Source organism: Myodes glareolus, chromosome 17 (assembly GCF_982192425.1).
Source record: "Myodes glareolus chromosome 17, mMyoGla1.1, whole genome shotgun sequence".
NCBI lineage: Eukaryota > Metazoa > Chordata > Mammalia > Rodentia > Cricetidae > Myodes > Myodes glareolus.
In genome coordinates this window covers 50,303,449-50,325,033 of record NC_142042.1, presented here as the reverse complement: position 1 = coordinate 50,325,033, position 21,585 = coordinate 50,303,449, and the positions used below count along the sequence as shown (strand labels likewise).

The 21,585-nt window shown below is 37.9% G+C and overlaps 1 protein-coding gene across 3 annotated transcripts in view; it reads left to right on the top strand.

Moving 5' to 3' along the window:
- The window catches only part of Dram2 (DNA damage regulated autophagy modulator 2), a 28,007-nt gene extending 6,622 nt beyond the window's left edge, over window positions 1-21,385 (top strand). For all 3 annotated transcript variants that reach the window (XM_048443418.2, XM_085677857.1, XM_087897671.1), the window contains 7 exons: window positions 2,879-3,023; window positions 11,302-11,369; window positions 12,913-13,052; window positions 18,253-18,430; window positions 19,173-19,255; window positions 20,427-20,519; window positions 21,022-21,385. In XM_048443418.2, coding sequence (XP_048299375.1) covers window positions 2,893-3,023; window positions 11,302-11,369; window positions 12,913-13,052; window positions 18,253-18,430; window positions 19,173-19,255; window positions 20,427-20,519; window positions 21,022-21,129 — 801 coding nt within the window. In that variant the 5' untranslated portion in view covers window positions 2,879-2,892 and the 3' untranslated portion in view covers window positions 21,130-21,385. The remainder of the gene's footprint in view (window positions 1-2,878; window positions 3,024-11,301; window positions 11,370-12,912; window positions 13,053-18,252; window positions 18,431-19,172; window positions 19,256-20,426; window positions 20,520-21,021) is intronic.
- Window positions 21,386-21,585: the final 200 nt, after the last annotated feature.

Below are 21,585 nucleotides of genomic sequence, written 5' to 3'. Positions count from 1 at the left end.
GTTTATACTGGTAGCTTTTTGGAACAAAGGAAAAGAAACTTACTTAGCAATGTAAATATACTTATTTTGCAACTAGTCATATGATTGAAGCAGATGACAAGTAGCAAATGGCTGAGATTTCATTATTGGGAAAGTCAGCCTGAGACAAGGAAGTAGAAGATTGTGGAACCTTATTCAAACTTAAGGAAATTGAGTTGGTAGTTAAAAAGTTGATGGGAAATACTAAGAACAATTACTTTTAATTTTAAAGTATTAAATTTTTAACAAATTTCTAAAAATTTAAGTAAATGAAGATATAATTTACATTCTTGACTTGTTTTTACGAAAGATCTTAAGTCTAGAGTTTAAGGACAAAATGGCATGTAGTATGCATCTAAGTAATTTTTTTTAACTCTTCATATAGGAACTGGAAATATAATAGTGTCTAAAACAACTGTTTCTTGTTCTCCTAAAACTGAAATTAACTGAGAAAAAACAAACAAAATGTTACTGTTTAGTGTGATCGCTGTCCTTGTTGGTACAGGCTGCTGCTGGAAACAGCTAGGACTTTGAGTTGAAGCTAGACTTGAAAAACACGAAGAGGTTAGAGCTGGAGAGATGACTAAGCAATTCAGAACACTGGCTGCTCTTCCAGAGAAGAGGATTTAGTTTCAATTCCCAGCACCCACATATCAGCTTACAACCATCTAATTGTAACCCCAGCTCCAGAGAATCCAACATACACAGGCATATATGCAGACAGAAGACTCAAACGTAGAATAATAAATAATAAAAATGTGTACAAGAGGTGTGGGAGTGATGATAGCCTCAGGTAGGCAGTGTGCTCCTCAGTGGTGTGCCTGCAGGCGCTGAGCCCAGGCTTTCTATGGTCGTATTCTGCTGACATGCCAGGTCACTGAGCACCCTGGGGCCCAGGTGGCTCATTTTTGTGCCATCCCTGGACATACTACTCACAAGCAGGTCCAGCAAGTAGTTCTCTCTGGGTGAGGAAGTAAAGAAAGGTTTCTGGAAATAGCAGAGCAGCTGTATCTCAGTCATGGTGGGAACTCTGCTGTCATGCAAATATTTCTCCACTTCCCCTTTACCATCAACATAGCCTTTTGCAAGCTTTCTCCCTATCAATTTCCCAGTCCAGGCTACTATAGATCACAGTGGAAGCCCTGGTGCTTGCCAGACTTACTAGCAGCATGCCTTCCTTGTCATTCTGTTTCTGGCTGCCATGCTCCCACTCATTGATCTTGATAAAGGAAACCTGAACTATGATCAGGGGTAGCCCTATTCTGGTCTTGTCACCCTGGTATTTCTGCATTTTTACATTTTGAAGCCCTACATCCTTTTCTGTTTGTCTTCTCTCTACTATCCATAGTCACAGGTCAAACTCTAGACCCTATCTTCTTGAGAAGCTGATATGGCTCAGTTGGTAGATGGCTTATCTAGTATACCTGAAGCCTTGGGTTTGGTCCTTAGAACCTCATCAACCAGATATGGTGTGGTATACACTTAGAGTCCTAACAACGAGGTAGCCAGCCTGGAATGCTTGAGACCTTGTGTCAGAGAGAGAGGGACACACTGACACGTACATAGTCAGGTTGGCTGCTATTGATGTGGGAGAGTCACTGACCTCTAGATTTCAAAGATTTAATTTCAACTTGGATGACAAAAGAAAAAAAATAAAAACCTCTTTGGCTCCAAGCACCACATTTCTTGTTTACAATGAGGGCCTGGATGAGAGGGATGAGGTCCAGAAAGCCTGACCAGGGAAACTATGGGTCTACTGCAGAATATACCACAAGCTGGCAATCCCCATCTGCCCACTGTAGCTCAAGAGCCTCTCTCCCCATCTAGGTGTCTTCTGTACTGACATTTATACTGTGGATTATAGGCATCCTCCGTCACTTCTGTTCATCTGATTTGTCTCTTTTGGAATTTGAACTGAAACTGCATTACAGAGGCATGATTGATTAAATGTATGAGAATCCTAATCCTCTCATCATGCCTCAATCTTTCCTTCTAAGGTTGGCAAGAGGCTACACTGCCCAGCAAACTCATCAGTATATAAGACATTTGCCAGTCTAGAGATTACAGAGATTTCCGTAACTTTCTTTTCCCCAGGAAACAAAAGACCACATTCACTGATTTGACCAATTGTAGATTGAGAATATTAGGAGTGGGGGACCAGGGTGGGAGCCCAGCTGTGTTGTAAATGTAAGGATACTTTTATTAATTATTATATAATTAATAATATAAAAATATTATTAATTATTTTATTATTCAATTATATATAATGTATATATAACTATATATACATTATATAATAATATAATGTATTATTATAACAACTATCTTAATGATTTCCATTATTATGATATAGACATCACCTAAAGTGTATAGGGTATATGTAGACTGTAGGCAAATCCTATGCATTTTGGATGAAGGACTTGAGCATTTTTGTTCTTTGGTATCAGTAAGGTAGTGATGATACAGAAGGGTAATTTTATACTTAATAGCATTACAAGGTCCAGTTAGAAGGTTACTCTAGTAATCTGGTCAAAGATGATAGTGGTTTAGGCAGAGTCCTAGCAGTGACGATACAAAGAGAAGGTAGAATGCAAAGAAATAATAGAAGAATCAGGGTTGACACTTGTCATGTGTGAAATGTTGAAGTGGAGAGCAAGTTTCTGGGTCTGGCCAATAGGTGAGTCTTAGTTCTGAGAAAGTGAAGAGGTGGTGCTGAAGTGGTGTGAGGGGAGGCTTATAGGGTAAGAGTCCAAGTGTGGGGATGCTTGCAGAGCAAGAGTACAAGGTTGGAGAGGGCATGGCTAACAACGAATGGAAAAGCTCATCCATTACTGTTTCTCTTTTGTCTTTTTTGCTGCAGATAACCTGTTTGAAATGTGGTGGTTTCAGCAAGGCCTCAGTTTCCTGCCATCAGCACTTGTAATATGGACATTTGCTACCTTTATATTCTCATACATCACTGCAATAACACTCCACCATGTTGATCCTGCATTGCCTTATATCAGGTAGGTGGGACCCTGGTCATCCTTCAGGACTGGGATTGGAACACAGGTTTAGGTAAGTGCCCCACACCAAGCTACTTTTCCAGACCATGGAGAGTCTTTATTCGTAGTTTACATTGAATCTGGCCTTTCAATTTTCATTTGAAAATTCAAATTTTTATGCTGCCATTGTAGCAAAGGGACCATAAAATAGAACTTACATTTGGTTGTTTCCATGTAATGGAGAAATATGGGAACAGTGGGGTGAGTCAGTTAATAAATTCTAATCTCTTAGTGAGTTGTCTTTTAAATATGTGCTTGAACTTGCCCCAGAAACTAGAATCATAATTACTTTCCTCTTAAAAGTTAAAAAATGTTGCAAGCATAGTAATATTGGGAAACTATAGTAGTACTGGTAAGTATTTATTGATTAGTTGTGGGACAAGGTAATGTTCTGACTACTCTTCATGCCTTAGGGAGTCAAATTCTTACACCATCCTTGTGACGTAGAGAAATTTATCCTAATTTAAGAAGAGAGGCTCTGTAGTCATCTGCTGTTACTGTAATATATACACATATATGGAAAAAACCAGTTTAAGGAGAAAAGGGTTGCTTTGTCTCACAGTTGCCTGGTGCAAGGCAAATGTCATGGCAATAATATATAGGGAACAAAAGCAAAAGCAAGCAGGAAGGAGATCAGAGCTTTGTAATTCCCTTTAAGTGTGTACATCCAGTGACCTAAAGAGCTCTCATGGGCCTTACATCTTAAAGGGTCCACCTTTAAGCTACTCATAATGCTTCCCGTTAGACTAAACTTTGAGCACATTTAATAGCTATATCAGAGAAGCAAAGTTCCTGGAAAGTATGTATTTGCTCAATGATAATACAACTCATTCAGTGATGGAACTAAGACCTCTGGTTTTATTCCAGGGACTGTGTTCTTACTCTTCACAACCTGCTGGTGAGATATTTCTGAAAGAATAGGTTATCAATGTTATATTTTTGACATTTCAAAACTACTAACAATTTCATTATGGGTGTTGCATGTACTGTTCATAACCACTTTTAAATTTTATTCATATGAGTGTTTATCCTGAAATGTATGTGCACCACATACATGCTTGGTGCCAGCCAGGTAAGCGCTCCAGAGCCCTTGGAACTGGAGTTACCAAGGGTGGTAAGCAGCTATGTGAGTGCTGGAGACTGAGCCCAGGTTTTTTGTCAGAGAAGCCAGTTAACAACTGCGCTGCCTTTAGCGCCCCTCATCCCTTCTTTTTAAAATGCAAGCAATTATTGCAACAGATTTAACAAGGTGATGTTGTCCATAAGCAGGAAGTCACTAAGGCTGACTCAGTCATTAAAAATGCTTGCTGTTACAGAGGACCCACGTTTGGTTCCCAGTGCCCACATAGGGTAGCTCCCAGCTGCCTGTCACTCCAGTTTCAGGGGACTCGATGCCTTCTTCTGGCCCACACAGACACACACATAGACACACACAGACACACACACACACACACACACACACAAATAAATTCAAAATGAAAGTTTTTTTGAAAACTGAAGTGGAAGTTCCTTCTTCACTCCTGAAGTCCCCATCTCTGGAGTGATCAGTGGTTTGGTAGCTTGCCTTCCAGAGTTTGTTTTGTCATCCATGTTTAAAAAAAAAAAAAAGATTATTTCAACCAGGCAGTGGTGGTACACCCCTTTAAACTCATCACTCAGGAGGCATAGGCAGGTGGATCTCTGTGAGTTTGAGGCCAGCCTGATTTACAGAGCGAATTCCAGGACAGGATCCAAAGCTACAGAGAAACCCTGTCTCAACCGAAAAAAAATAGATAAATAAATAAATAAATAGATTCTTTCTCCCATTTCTTCCTTTTTTTTTTCTTACTAGTAATAGATTTTTGTTTGTTTATTTGTTTTTGTTTTGTTTTGGTTCTGTTTTGTTGTTGTTGTTGTTTTTCTCTGTAATAATCACTTTTAAGAGTATTAAGATGTTAACATGCCCCCTCTGACTTTCAGAAATAATCTGATAATAAAGACCCATTGAATAACTTTACATACTGTATAAAATGTATTTCTCTGTGTGATGGATAGACGAGAAAGTAAAAAGACTTTGACTTGGACATGGCTAGACATATTTATGCATGCACAAAGAGAATATGAGAAAATAATAATTATGAATGGTTTCTAAGGTACTAAAGTTTAAAAACATTTTCATAAGGAAAAGGTGAATTAAATACTGAGAGTGGAAGAGCTGAAGGAATTAAATGGGGTGGAGGTGGTGAAAACACCATCCCTAAGTACAACTCAGCAGGCTTTTGTGTTTTTATCTAGATGATCCCACCTGGGACAGCTGAAGCCTTTGAAACATCATAGAATTAATTGAATCAATTGCTTTTTTTTAATCTTTGTCTGAATAGTACTTTTTTTTTAAGACAAAGTTTCACATATAAAAATAAGTTAAAATTAATATTGATGAGCAATAAAATGATATAACAAAGTCTTGTGAGCTAAATAACTCTAGCCTGACCTGAGATTGTTCAGACAATTTAGATTAAAAATATTTTCTGACTACTTACTTTCTGACTGTCCCTGAAAACTATCTAAACTCTGACAAATCTTTGTGCTCATATGGGTGTGATCAAGGGTGGACAAAAACCCTGAAGCTTATTGAGTTACTGACACACATACCTCCCTCTAGTTATGGTGGATCACATAAAACTAGAAGAACAGCAACAAAGTCAGTCCTTGTTGGATTTTTCCCTTTTTTCAAGTATTTTACATTGAAATAAAGTTTAAAACAAACAGGCCACATTTTAATATCTTTATTCGACTACACATTCTCAACATTACCAAAACATCAGAAAGCACCAAGACACTGTTAACATATTTAATGCTTTGACCTCACATCAAAAACTACTAATGCAGAGGTTCTCACCTATGAGTGGCGATCCATTTGGGGGTAGAATGACCCTATCACAGGAGTTTCCCAAGACCATGGGAAACCAAATATTTACACTAGGATTTAGCAGTAGCAAAATTACGGTAATGAAGTTTCAATAAAAATAATTTTATGCTGGGAATCCCTACAACACAAGGACCTGCATTAAATTTTTACAGCATTAGCAAGGTTCTGGACCACTACTTTTTTATTTATTTTTTTATTTTTTTTAAAAAGTTTATTAATTTATAAAAGTTTCCATTTCCGCCCCTCCTCCCAATACCCTCCCACTCCCCCCACTCCCTTTCCTCCTCCCTCTCCATCCCTAAGAGCAGTCAGGGTTTCCTGCCCTGTGGAAAGTTCAAGTTCCTCCCCCCTCCCTCCAGGTCCAGGAAGGTGAGCATCCAAACAGACTGGATCCCAAATATCCAGTATATGCAGAGGAAACAAGTCCCAGTGTCATTGTCAGTGGCTTTTCAGAAAGACCCCATGCCAGCCACATTCGGAGAATCCGGCCACATTCAGAGAATCTGGTTGGATCACATGCTCGTTCAGACCCAGTCCAACTGGTCTTGGTGAACTCTCATTAGGTCAGTCCCCTTGTATCAGTGGGTGAACATACTCCTCATGGTCCTGCCTTTCTTGTTCATGTTCTCCCTCCTTCTGCTCCTCATTTAGACCTTGGGGGCTCAGTCCAGTGCTCCAATGTGGGTCTCTGTCTGTATCGCCATCCATCGTCAGATGAAGGTTCCCTCTGGTGTTGCCTTCTTTGCTCATGTTCTCTTTCCTTCTGCTTCTCGTTTGACCTAGGGAGTTAAGTCCAGTGTTCCAATGTGGATCTCTGTCTCTATCTCCATCCATCGCCAGATGAAGGTTCTATGGTGATATACAAAATATTCATCAGTATGGTTATGGGCCAAGACCGGTTCAGGCACCCTCTCCTCTGTCCAGAGAACAATCTGGGGATCTCTCCTTGGACCTGGGATCCCCTTTATAATCAAGTCTCTTGTAAACCCTAAAATGACTCCCTGAGTTGAGATATATACTTCCCTGATCCCATATCCATCCTTCCTCCCTCCCCCCCATCCCAATCCCCCTAGCTTTCCCCATTCCTCCCCTACTTTCTTCTTTCTAATCCTCTCTCCTTCCAACAACCCCCCCCCCATCCCCTTGGCACTCTTGTCTACTTCCAATCTTCAGGAGGATAACTACATGATTTTCTTCAGGTTCACCTTCTTATTTAGCTTCTCTAGGATCACGAATAAAAGGCTCAAAGACCTTTAATTATGGCTAGAATCCACATATGAGTGAATACATACTATATTCCTCTTTTTGGGTCTGGGTTACCTCACTCAGTAAAGCGTTTTCTATGTCCATTCATTTGCATGCAAAATTCAAGATGTCATTGTTTTTTACCGCTGAGTAAAACTCTAATGTATATATGTTCCACACCTTTTTTAACCATTCTTCTATTGAGGGGCACCTAGGTTGTTTCCAGGTTCTGGCTGTTACAAATAGTGCTGCTATGAACATAGTTGAACAAATGCTTTTGTGGTGTGATAGGGCATCTCTTGGGTAAATTCCCAGGAGTGGAATTGCTGGGTCTTGAGGGAGGTTGACTCCCAGTTTCCTGAGAAATCGCCACACTGATTTCCACAGTGGCTGCACAAGTTTGCATTCCCACCAACAATGGATGAGAGTTCCCCTCTCTCCACATCCTCTCCAGCATAGGCTATCATTGGTGTTTTTGACTTTAGCTAATCTGACCGGTGTACTAGACACTAAAATTCTAATTAACCCAATTAAAAAATGGGGGTGCTGATCTGAACAGAGAATTCTCAACAGAAGAACTCCGAATGGCCAAAAGACACTTAAGGTCATGCTCAACATCCTTAGCGATCAGGGAAATGAATAGTACTTTTTATCCTATGTTTGTTGCAAGTGTTCCATTTCCTCATTTATTTCTGATACATAACCTTTCTAACACAGAAAACAGCAAACTTTAAAAAAGTTATAAATCAGAAGGTTCATTTGAGCCATTAAAACGATCAAGTTCTTATGCTTTGGCAAGTAAGTGTCCTTCAGAAGGGGTACCATATGGCTGTGGTTTCTATAATGGAGATAACACACAAAGATCATACACAAATCGTGTGCACTTAGAGATGTTTATAAAACCCACAATTTTTATGATTTCAAATGTTCATTTCTAGTAATAATTTGGCAATCACACTTGTGTTATAGAAACACATAGCTGAAGGAGTCAGACAAATTCCTTGTAACTCTGTAAGAAAGTGCGAATTTTTTTTTTGTCAGCATTTTTTTATTTCCCCTTTTGAAAACTTGTCTTCTTGGCATTCAGAGCTTTCTGTAACTTAAGAGCTAATGAGTGTCTTTTGAGTGTTTGAATTCTCTGTTGGTCTTGTCTGTGATCTTTCCAAGTTCTCTGGACACTCCCTCCCCCCAGCTCACCCCATCTCCTTCTGCTTTTATTTTTCTGATAATAAGCTCTGTATTACCCTGATCTCTCTCAGTAATGCTGTGGTATTTTAATTGTGGTACCTATTCTCCACTTAGGCTCATTTCTTTTGCATGATATATAACTAAGTTAAGCTAAATATTCCACAAAAGTATTTTCTTTTGGTTTGTAGGTGTTTTCCAAACAGTTATAATCCTAAAGGAAATAAAGTGAGTTTCTAAGTAGTGTGCTTCAGATGGGGTGCCAGCCGTTGCGCTGTACAGCAAAGGAAGCAGTCCAGGGAAGAGAAGCACACATTGGGACACAGTCTTCACCAGCCATCCATCTGTTAGAGGATTAATATCCAAACCAGGCAAAGAACTAGAAAAATAAAGAGCCAAGAACATTTTCCAATGAAAAATAGGCTATTGATGTGATAGTTCTGAACAGAATTCAAAAGAAATAAAAGTGGCTAAGAAATATTTCAAAAAGTTCTTCACTTCCTTAGCAATTAAGAATGCAAATTTAAACTCCTTTGAGATTTCATCATACAACAGTCCAAATGGCTAAGATCAACTGACAAATGCTAGCAAGGATGTGGAGAAACGAGAACCCTCATTTATTGTAGATGGGATTTCAAACTGATGGAGCCACTCTGAAAATCAGTGCATAGAATTCTTACAAAGCTAAAAATAAATTGGCATATTGCTCAAAGGATTTGACATCCTGCTCCACAGATACTTGCTCAGCCATGGTCATTAATAGTCTATACAAAATAGCTGAGAAATGCAAGCAAACTAAATGCCCTTCAACTGACAAATGAATAGTGTAGAAATACACTATAAAACACTATTAAGCTGACAAATGAGATTATGAAACGTTCAGGTAAATGGAACAAGCTAGAAAAGGTTATATTGTTAGGTAATCCTGACCCAGAAAAAATGCTACATGTGCTCTCTCATCTGCAGTCCCTAGCTCCCAGTCTTCAGATGAGTACGTATCCTGGAGCAATTGCAGAAACCGAGAAAGTAAAAAGGGACTATGAAGGGAGAAAGGGAGCTCTAGAGCAAGATATAGGTCCTGTGAAACAGGAAAAAGAGGGAAAGATAGGGGTATGGGAGCAATACAGAGAAGAGAAGGGGAGGAAGACTAAATAATGCTGTAGGTGTTGAAAAAAGCCAGAGGGAACCTGCATTTTGTGTGTGTGTGTGTGTATAAACATATATGTATATATGCATATATATGTATAGTGTGCATATGTGTACCAAATATAGTTTAAATGAAAATTGCCATTTGGAGTGATAGAATACTCCCTGCAACAGCCATAGACTACCTCGCATAACCCCAAATACGAGGCATGAGAACCTTCCTTCTAACGCTGTTGTTGGTCAGGGGAACCCAAACAATTCCCCAAAGAGTACAAACTATTGCTGTTGCTCTTGCTTGCCTCACAGAATGTAAAGATAATTCCCCATTGGTGAAGACACAGGACTCAGAATTCAAGCTGAATCTGACCTGGCAGTCTCCTCCCTGAGGACTAACTTTCATAGTACTAGAATGTGTTATGCAGGCTGCAAAAGAAGAGCAATCAGTGGTCCTATTCAGTCATGATGCCTACAAACTCCAGCAATGACCAACATGGCAGAGATAGCCCTAAAGGTGCAGTAGTGGCCCTTGTATCAGGGCAGTAACCAACAATTGTGTAATCTGTAATGCTTTATGTCAAGACTAACAACTTGGTCTTTTTGATCTTTGTAGTAGTTTTAGGGAAAGGAAAGGCAATAATGCTTATTGTATGTCTCTACTCTGCTGGATAGTTTACATGCATTGTCTCACTTTTTATTTCATCTGTATATTGATCCAGCAAAACTGGGAATGAATGAGTAGCTCCAATTAGCAGATGAAAAAAAAGTAGTGTTAAGGAGAAATCGAAAGATTTACAGTTTTTAAATGGTTTGTTTTCTATCTGGGTCTGTGTAGTAGTCCACAGTGCCCTGGAGGATAGGCATCAAAAAGATCTGTTGAAATATAGTATAACGAGTGGTTTTGAGGATCCTGGGCAGAGTATTGTCAGTCATGGTCTACTGGTCCCAGTTTAAAAGTAAGATGCTCAAAATGGGTCCTGAATGTGAGTTCCATGAGGGTGGAGGTTTTGTCAAGTTCGTTATCCTCTCTACTCTTGGCCCAGAAATGATAACTGTGGTGGTTTAAATGAAAGTGGCCCCCATAGGCCCATAGAGGGTGGCCCTGTTGGAGGATATGTGTCACCAGGGTGGACTTTGGGCTCAAGCCAGCCCCAGCCACTCTCTCTTCCTCTTCCTACTGCCATGCTTCTTGCCATGACGATAATACACTGAATCTCTGAACCTGTAAGCCAGCCCCAATTAAATGTTTTTTCTTTTAAGAGTTGTCATGGTCATTATGTCTCTTCACAGCAGTAAAAGCCCTAACTATAAGACAATAACTGATGAATGGTGTTTAATTAGTATTTTTAATGATCAGTTAATAAACAGGTATTAATTGAAGTACAGACAATCAACAGCAGATACAAAGAGACAAGAGCTTTGAAAGGGCCAGTGCTTTTACAGAACATTTTGATGGGGATGATAAATTGATATATTTATGTCCCTAATTTTAGATAATTGCAGAATGTACATTCAGCATATAAAGGATAAGCTTTTTTTAAAAATGGTTTCTATATGGAAATATACATCTACATGGAAATGAAAAAATCTGAAATGATAGAAAAAGGGAAGGCAGATATTTATAGTTATGAAATTATGTTCTCCTTATAAATATATGAGTCAAGTTCAGGGGCTTTTAAAGGATAAAATGTTTCGAAATGGCTCTTGTTACATATGGTAGGATATTAGTGTATGAAGCCTTCATACTTTGTCTTGCAGTGATACTGGTACAGTACCTCCAGAAAGATGCCTCTTTGGAGTAATGCTAAATATTGCTGCAGTTTTAGGTAAGTAGTGGAAGTAGTTTTTAACACTCAAATGAATAGTCAAATTGCTGTTTTCTTCTTTAAAATTGTATCGTTGCTTATTTTCTAGTTATACTTGAGAATGTGTTTCTACTAAATTATGGATTATAACTATGTTCCTAAAAAAGAAAGAAAACTTTTGGTTATATAGTAATAAACCTTGCTGCCTAACAAGAAAAAAACCCCACAGGTACAAATGTCTAATTATAGAAATACACTTTGAAGAAATATTTATATGATTATTTGACTTCTTATCCAAACAGAGGTTCCAAACACAGTGAAACATCCCTCGGGGCCTTTTTTTTTTCTTTTTTATGATTTTTCAAGACAGAGTTTCTCTGTGTAACAGCTCTGGCTGTTCTCGAACTTGCTTTGTAGACCAGACCAGCCTCAAACTCACTGAGATCCACTTGCCTCTGCCTCTCAAGTGCTAGGATTAAAGGCATGCACCACCACCAGCCAGTGAAGATTTCTTGAACATCTCATGTTAAATCAAGAACTGTGGGTAAAACTGAGCACAACTAAATTCTTTTGTGAAAAACAGTTTAAAAGTTCAAGAGTAGAGATGGAATTATGTTTTCACTTTTGATTAATATTCTAATGCCATGGAACTTACTGTAGTGAATTATATTCAGGCTCTTTTGTGAGCCAGATTTTTGTTAATTTAGTAAAATATTTTATAATCAAATATCGTCATTTAAAATAATTTCATCTGTCAATTCAATACTTATTTGCTTGTATAAAAAAAGGAATTAGCATTGGCAAGATGGCTCAGGAGGTAAAGGTACTTGCTACTGAACATGACGACCTTGAGTTTGATCTCCAGAACCTAACTGGGGGGTGGAAATAACCAGCTCCCAGAGGCTGTCTAGTGATTACACACACATACACATTAAATAAATAAATAAAAGTAAAAGAATATTGAAAAAATAGACGTTAGAAAAAATATAAATATATGTTTTCTCTTTATACTTTTCAGAAACGTATCTACAAAGCATGTATCTGTCATTTTTATTATACTACTGAGTTGTTTGGTAATAACTCTGCAATGGAAAGTTTGATTTGGCCCTTTCTTGAATCATGAGCATGCAAAGAAGACTCTATTTTCTTGTATAATTGACGACTGGAATGAGGAGGAAAGCCCTTTGTTCTACCTATGCACGTCCCATCTGCATTCTGCTGTTCACTTTGATGTTGATCCTAAAAATATTATGAGTTTAATATAGTAAGAATATCATGAGGGAATTTTTCCAGAATACATCAAACTTCTAAGCTTTATACTAAGTAGTTGTAGATACGAGACCCAGGGAAGGCAAAGGGCTTGTTCAGGCACCCAGAGATTCAAGTCGTTCTATAGTGTGACTATAGAAGTTCTTTAAAATCTACAGCTCTTTTTGTGCCCTTCTTTCAAGTTAATGTCCAAAGGACAATCTGTGATTCTGGATAACAGTTCAGCTTTGTGAACTCTTCTCTGGCATTTTGTTACCCTGGTTACTCATTACTTCGTTGTTTTTCAAATTCCTAGGTATTGCTACCATGTATGTTCGTTACAAACAAGTTCATGCACTGAATCCTGAAGAGAACCTTATCATCAAATTCAACAAAGCTGGCCTTGTACTTGGGATACTGAGTTGTTTAGGACTCTGTCTTGTGGCAAATTTCCAGGTATGCTTTTTTTTTTTTTTTTAACAAAGTATGGTGTTTTCCCAAAATGCTTGGGTGTCGGTGGTAAAATGAAAAGCTGAGCTCTTCACGCGCATGCTGCTCCTGCCTCTTCACCTGACAGAATTAAGCTGCTTTAGAACAGCTACTTTCAGTATTAGAGGAATCCACATTCAGTAATCTAGACAAACAGTTCTCAGAACTGTTGGTCAGTACAATCAAGATAGTTACGAGACAGACATCGTTACTCTTCAGGGGAGGTCACCTCAAGATCAGACAGAACTGATGGGTGTTATGCATTGCAGATCTAAACTTGGTGTTTTGTTTTCTGCGTCCACTCTCATTCAGGTCACTATACCAGTCCTCTTGGCTTTATCACTTCAAATCAGATCACTCTTTTGTTACAACTCCTCCTTCAACTAGGGACATCTTGAACATTCTGACTTTTACTCCTGGCTTCCTTTCTGACTCCTTTATCCACAGACCTAGCATCACCCAAATACCCCCGTGTTCCTCTTCTTCCTGATGTAAGGTTTTGCCACTTAAAGTGGTGAACATTATCACCTACCTTTTATCACTCTTATAATTTCTTTTAGGAGTGGTGTGCTTGGAGGAGAGTTTATCATTGTTTTGAATGTTGACTTACTGATTTCCCTCTTAAGTATATTTTAAATGCTCCTGCTTCTCATTATTTTCATTTCTCCCTCCTTTCCTGCCAGTTCCCTTTGAAGGGAATTGCTCATCTGTATTCACTCTTACTTTACTTAATCTCCATTAAAAAAAAAAGGTTTCTGTTGCCTTGCTTAAAGCTCCAAAGAATTTACATTAAGAAAAAATAATTTAATAAACTCAGATATTTAATCTGATCCAGGGTCCTCTCTAATCAGGTTCTCTAGCCTCATTTTTGTATCACTGTGTTCTTAACGTTGCCACTGTATATCATGCTAATCCCATTTTGTTCTTGTTCCTTGAAGGAAGGAAGTTTATTTAACTCCTTTACATAAGTATTTGAGTATGCTACGAACCTCAGACCTAAGTAAATCTAGGCCTCAGTATGGATCCCACTTTTCTAGGAAGTGGTTTTGTTGGGTCCTACTGCAGTGTATTCTGGGTTTTCTCTTTGTATTCTCTAGTCTTGGAAAGTTCACTCTTTATACTTCTTACTGGGGTCTAATTTATTTTTTATTCGCAGTTGAAATAGTTCTCTATTTATTTGTTAGTATATTTCTCTTTAATTATTAGTGCAGTGATTTGCGCCCCATCTAACTCCAACACCTAGCACACTACTTCATGCATGCCAGCTCTCCTTAATTATTTTGGAACTTTTTGAGAAACCCTGAAGGTACTATAAAAAGGTTGAGGAAAAGACTTTTATCCTATGATTGCTTGTATTCAAGGGGAAGCCCAATATACAAAATACAGAATGTTGTATTTGAAAATACAATTTCATATAAATTGAATGCCTTTGAACAGGGTGTATATATTATTCAACGGAAGAACTAATGGGTGATAAGGGTCCTCAGTATCCACTTAGAAGAATGTTTCCCTTCTGGGAGATTTATTCTTCAGGAGATTTGGAAGGGATAATAAACAGGGAGGTAAAGTTTAGTTTTCTAGGGTCACCATATGAAAATGCCATGAATTGGATAACTTGAAAAAGCAACTTAATCTCTCGAAGTCAAGGTATTAGTAGGACGGGTTCTCTTCCATGCTCTCCTAAACAGCCAGCTAGTCCAGAACTTCAGCATCGATCCCAATGGTCTTCAGTTACCTTAAACTCTCTCCTTTGTTTCCTTAGTTTCTAAAATTAGGAAACTAGATAGAATAAGCCATAGGTTTATTTTTCAATATCTGTTTATTTATCTATACAAATAATTAAAGCTGATATACATGATAAGTACTCATATGAACTTTTCAAAATTGAAAATAATTTTCTTTTTATACAACATATTCTTATCACAGTTTCCTCTCATCTCCTCCCAGATCCTCCTCACATCTCCACCCATCCAAATGTCTAACACCATACCTTCTTTCTCTCTGTAGAAAACAAATAGACAAAACAAATGTGGTGTGGGAGAATTGTCTGTGTTCTGTCAATTATGTTTTGAATAAACGCTGATTGGCCAGGCAGGAGGTGTAGGTGGGAAAACCAGACAGGAAGTGGAAATGATGCAAGGAGAGCAGGAGAATTCTGGGGAGGAGGAAGTTGATTCCTCCCACTCCTACCCAGATCACCAAAGCAGCAGGATGTGAGCTGCCTCACTGAGAAAGGTACTGAGCCACATGGCTAACATAGATCAGAAAAATGGGTTAATCAAGATATGAGAGTTAGCCAGTAAGAGGCTAGACCTAATGGGCCAATCAGCTTTTTAACTTAAAGAGATTTCTTTGTGTAATTTTTCTCTGGGACTAAACAGTTGGGGGAGGGGGGCGGGCAGGACAGAAAAACCCACAAACAATCAGGCCCGGCCTTTTCATGTTACACAAATGAACCAGAATTAAACAAACAAACAAACAAATAAAAAACAGAAAAAGTAAGAGAAACACACAAAGCCATTTAAACACAAAATTGGGAAATATAATATATAAGCAAAAGACCTGTTAGGTAAAAAGTGTGCAAACAAAAGCATTGTGAGAAAAAAAAATTCTTCAAAATACCATTGGGTTTGTTTTGTGTTGACCATCTACAGCTGAGCATGGGGCCTGCCCTTTTATGTGCTTTGTATATGTAGCAGAGACTCCATTGGAGAAAATTAATTTTTCTTTTGTGAATGGTTGTTAATTTGAAATAGTTTAATGGGTAAGGATGGGAGCACAAATCTGCTTCCCCTCTCAATGCCGGAACCCCATACTGCCTGGACCTGTGCAGGTGCCATGCATGCTGCCGGTCTCTGTGAGTACATATGTGGGTTGGTTCTATTGTATCTGGAAAACACTGTTTCTTTGATTCCTCCTATCTCCTCTGACTCTTATGTTCTTTCTGTCTTCTCTTCTATGTTTATTCCCTGATCCTTTAGGTAAGGGGTTTAATGAATACATCCCATTTAGGACTTAGTGTTCCAAGGCTTCTTAGTCTCTATATATTGACCAATTGTGTCTCAGTATTCATTCTCATCTACTGCAAGAAACTTCTCTGGTTATAGCTGAGTGAGGCACTGACCTATGAATATAGCGGAATGTCATTGAATGACATTTTATTGCTATATCCCTTTCGTCTAGCCGTAGTATTTGGTTTTTCCCAGGTCCATGACCTGTGTAATCTCAGGTTCTTGACCACCCAAGCAATGCAGGCGTAGGTTCTTTCTCATGAAATGGGTCTTAAATCCAATCAGCTAGTGGTTCGTTACTTCTATAACTTTTGTACCACTATTGAACAAGTGTATCTTACAGGCAGGTCACCAGTGTAGAATGAAGAGTTTGTAGCTGGGTTGATGTTTTTGTCTCGTTAGATAGCATGCAGAGTACCATCGAGTACCATGAACACTAGTCAGTAGGCATAAAGGCTCTAGCTAGGCAATAGCATGGCTTCTCCATATTCAATGAGACTTATAGGTGTTTCTTTAACAATAGCACCTTACAATCAGTTTGTGGAGAATTATCCTATTGCTTTGGCAATAGCCTGTGTTGTTCGGGGGTTTTCATGGATTCTTTTGGCCAGCAACTCAATTAGATGTAACCCATTCCTGGGACTGGATGTTTCACTTAATGGCAAGGGATGTCTTCTTGGGGCTTTGTCTCTCCCTATTATTTGGTGAATCTTTTTAGATTTCTTTCATATATGTATATATCTTAAGAAACTTCTACTGTAGTAGGTTTCGCTAAGACCCCTCAAATGTCTGTTAGTGTTAGTGTCCCTTCTTATTTCCTCTTTATTCTGTTTCCATTTATACACCTCCATTTCATTTTTTTGTTGCTGTTGTTTTTGGTTTTTGTTTTGTTTATCAAGACAGGGTTTCTCTTTGTAATAGCCCCTGGAACTAGCTCTTGTAGATGAGGCTGACCTCATACTCACAGAGATACACCTGCCTCTGCCTCCCAAGTGCAGGGATTAAAGGCGTGCGCAACCACCACCCAGCTCCATTTCAGTTTTTAATACAGCACATACTTTCCCTCTATTTTTTTGTTTTTGCCTTTAATTCAGGATTTTGTTCAGGAACAATGTAATGACATTGATTGGGCAATGTCTATATTTACCTTTATCAGATATAATAACCATACCTTCAAGCAACTAGCCAGCACTTTCACTAAGAAAATAAACTGGTACCTTTGAGAAATCAAACTCTCTGATTTCTGTACATTGACAATTACCTGTCGCAATCAACTGAGAGATAGCAAATCAACTGGGTTTGTGGATTGTACAGCTAATGTAAAAGAAGGAAACTGAACCCTGTCCTTCCTTTGTTTTCCGAGTCATTATGTTCCCTCTGTGCCAAGTGTTGGACATGTCTTTTCTCTCAAATGAAGCACAGCCAACTAAAAAACTCAAAAAACAGTGATTCAACCAAAACTTGATTTAAAATTTGATTGTAGAAATTTGATATTGACAATTGTCACTTTTAAACAGATGGAAAATATGATGTTAAAAATTGAATGTAAGTGAATAAGGGGAAGACATTATAATTTATAATAATCCCTGTGGAATAATCAGTACAAAGTAATAATAATCCCTGTGACATAATCAATAACAAACTAGAGCCATGAAGGCCTTAAATTACATTTGAATTTAAACTCTCTTAGCCTGATATCCCTAGCTCTTTGCTTTTAGCCTATTTGCTTTTTTCTATTATTATTACCATTTTGTACCTTACTGTGGAATGCCTTTATTTCTGAAGTTTATTATTTATTTTTGTGTACCTTCACTAGAATATAATAAACTGTGAGGGCTGAGTGTCTTTTTCATTCATTTACATATTAATGGCTTTTAAAAATATTTGACACTTAATAGGACCTAATAAATAATAATGTTAAATAAGTTATAAAAAGAAAACATGAATATTTGTTACCATTTTCACTGTTGGTAAATAAAGTCATCTGGTTTCACTATAATCTTCTGGTACTTCGGGGACGTGATTTTGGAATCCGCAGAGCTTCTCCGCACAGTGAATGCTCTATTGAATTATCTGGCTTGTGCTTTAAAATGATATATTGTTGATGTGTTCTGAGTTCCTTCGGTTGACTCACAGACTTTTTTTCTGCTTCTCAGAAATCAACACTATTTGTTGCACATGTATGTGGAGCTGTGCTTGCCTTTAGTATGGGTTCATTATACATGTTTGTTCAAACCATCCTTTCCTACCAAATGCAACCTAAAATTCACAGCAAACAAGTCTTCTGGATCAGACTACTGTTGGTTATCTGGTGTGGAGTAAGTGCACTAAGCAGTATCCTTTGTTATAAAGTGTGGTTTACCGTTCAAAGAAACTAGGAAAACAAAACAAGGAAATAAAATAGGTACAATGTAAGTACCAGTTTGTTAATTTTAATATTTTTAGATTATTTTATGTGTATGGGTGTTTTATCTGCATATGTGTATGTGCACCATGTGCATACCTAGTAGTCACAGTATCAGAAGAGGGTGTCAGATACTGTGGAGTTGAACTTATGGATGGTTGTGACATACTAATGTGGGTACTGGGAATCAAATCTTGGTCCTCTGCAAGAGCAACATGTGCTTTTCACTGGTGAGGCATTACTCCAGCACCTCCACCCCATCCCTCTAAAGTCACTCTATGCTAAAGAATGTTGTACAGTTGTACATGAAATTCAGTTAAGTAATTGACCAGGAACAAAAATGTTTGGTATACTCATACTTCAGAGAAATCAAAGAAGAGTTAGTATGCTTACTATAGAAAATTATTCAGTGAAAATTTATGGTGGAACTGCTAGTTCTTGATCAAGAAGCAAAGACTATGATGATATAAACCATTTTCTGAGGGTCCCAGGAGTAGATCTTTATTTTTAATACTGCCATGTGACACTAAATCTTTAAAGAAATAGAATTAGACCATAGCAACAAATGTGTAAGCTAGCCTTTAAAGTGGCTTTAGTTTTGTTTTGTTTATGGTTAGGATTTACAAATTCAAACCTTCAACCCTCTGAGATTCTTCCTTGACTTTTTTATAGTGCTGACTTGCTCATCAATTTTGTACAGTAGTGATTTTGGTGCTGATATAGTACAGAAACTACACTGGAACCCTGAGGACAAAGTAAGAGCTTAATATAAAATGTTAATATAAAATAATATAGAAAGTGTATGTGTGTAATTTTTTAAGGATTAATTTTAAATTTATATTTATGTGTATCTGTATGTCATGTATGCGTGGATGCCTGCACAGGGCATAACAGGGCATTGGATTCCTTGGGGCTATATTTTCATGCAAATATGAACTGTCTAACATGGGAGCTGGGAACAAACCTTGGTTCCTCTGGAAGAGCAGCAAGCTCTCTTAACTGTTGAGCCCTCTCAACACTATATCATATATGTTACAAGTTGGTGTACAAACTCTAAAATAAGATCTTACAAAAGTTTATAGTGAATATTCTGGAAATTTTTCTAGTGTGATTTTATGAATTTTATAAAGATACATGTACACTCATGTACACTCAAGCACACTCTGAGTGTGCATGTGTGCGTATGACGTGTACACCTGAAAGCAAGAGGATAGTCTTGGGTGTCATTCCTCGGGTGCTATCCAGCTTGTTTTTTGAGACAGAATCTCTCACTGGCCTAGAGCTTGCTGGTGTTGCCACGCAGTTTGGCCACCACGCTCCAGCAAGCTGCCTGGTTCCACCTCTCCAGTTCTAGGGTCAGAAGCATGGACCATACACTGGCTTTTTGTGTGGTTCTGGAGAGAGAATGAAGATCCTCATGTTAGCACAACAAGCACTACCAACCGAGCATTTCCCCAAGCTCCTTCCATATATACTTTTTAAGGATTTATGGTGTTGGAGGTCAAACAAGGGTCTTGTACAAACTAGGCACAGCTTGTTTTCTTGTTTTGGAGGGGTATATTTTAATTTCACTCTGGTCTGGCTGACCTTAAATTTGTGATCTTCCCTTAGCCTCCTTAGTGTAAGGATTGCATGTGTTAATTTATGAGTCTTACGGCTCAAGAAGTAACTCCTTGGTTGTACAGTGCGGACTCTGTTTTGTCTTGGTTATTTAGTGGGAATTAACATTTGCTTTCAGTGAAACTCATACGTCTAGGATGGTTTAGAAGGTGTATTCCAAATAGGTATTGCAATTCTCAAAACTCAAAGGTTGATTATCGAAGGAAGATTAGGCTATAAGAATTTGATGTTGCTTAATTTGAGAAATACTATAGATTCTTTGAATAAAACATCACAGAACTACCCTGTTTTCCCTCTCTGACTCAGGGTTATGTGCTTCACATGGTCACTACTGCAGCAGAATGGTCTATGTCGTTTTCTTTCTTTGGATTTTTCCTGACGTACATTCGTGACTTCCAGGTAAGAAAATAGTTTCAGTTTCATTCAGTAGAACTTCATGTGGAATACCAGAATATTTCATTGGCAGAGTCCCTATCCTTTTTGAAAATTAGCTATTTAAAACTTGGCTTGAGAGACAGTGATACAAGAAGAGTAACATGTTGTGAAATTATTTCTGGGTTTGAGGAAGTAGTGTGTTGCAAATAGATTTCAGCCTTCATAATGGAATTGCAACGCATATCTGAAGAAATTTTTTGATAGACTTCTATAATCTGTGTGCATTCACCTAGGCCCAGTCCTAACACATAGTTTTACAAAATACAACGAAAGCAAAACAAGAAACTTACTGAGGCAAGAAAGTGATTTTCCCGTTTCTCTTGGTGCTCAGGATGATGCCTGTGGCAGTGATTTCCTGTTCCCCATTAGATTAGTTTTTATCTTGTTGCATAAGGGAGTCTTTGAAGCATGAAATGATACTCTGATAAGGACCAAACTTCTCTTTATATTTTTTTTTCTGTTCCAGAAAATTACTTTACGGGTGGAAGCCAATTTACATGGATTAACCCTCTATGACACTGCTCCTTGTCCTGTTACCAATGAAAGAACACCACTGCTTTCCAGAGACTTTTAATGAAGGGATAAAATACTTCTGTGATAATTACGATTCTCAGGGATTTGAGAAAGATGCAGAAAAGTTGCTTATTATACTCTGAAAAATTTGAATCAGTTAATCAAGGCTGACAGTGACATTAATGAACGATAATAATCAAGAGACGTGTAATAAGCCATTTGATCAGTTTTCTTAAAGGATGTCATTAAGATTATCTAAAAATATTTATGCCTAGACTTTTTTTAATCTCAGAAAATAAAACCAAAGGATAATACCATTGTAGTGTTTGCTACTTTATTGAAGAAAAACAGATTGAAATACACCAACTTGTCTGTATAACTGGCCTTAAATATTTTGTAAGTCATTTTAAAACTATCTTTTGTTAGGAGCACTTTTATGAGAGACATTTTATATGACCCATAATAATCAACATTGATTAGCAGACATTTAGAATCATGGTTTGAAACTGAAATTTTA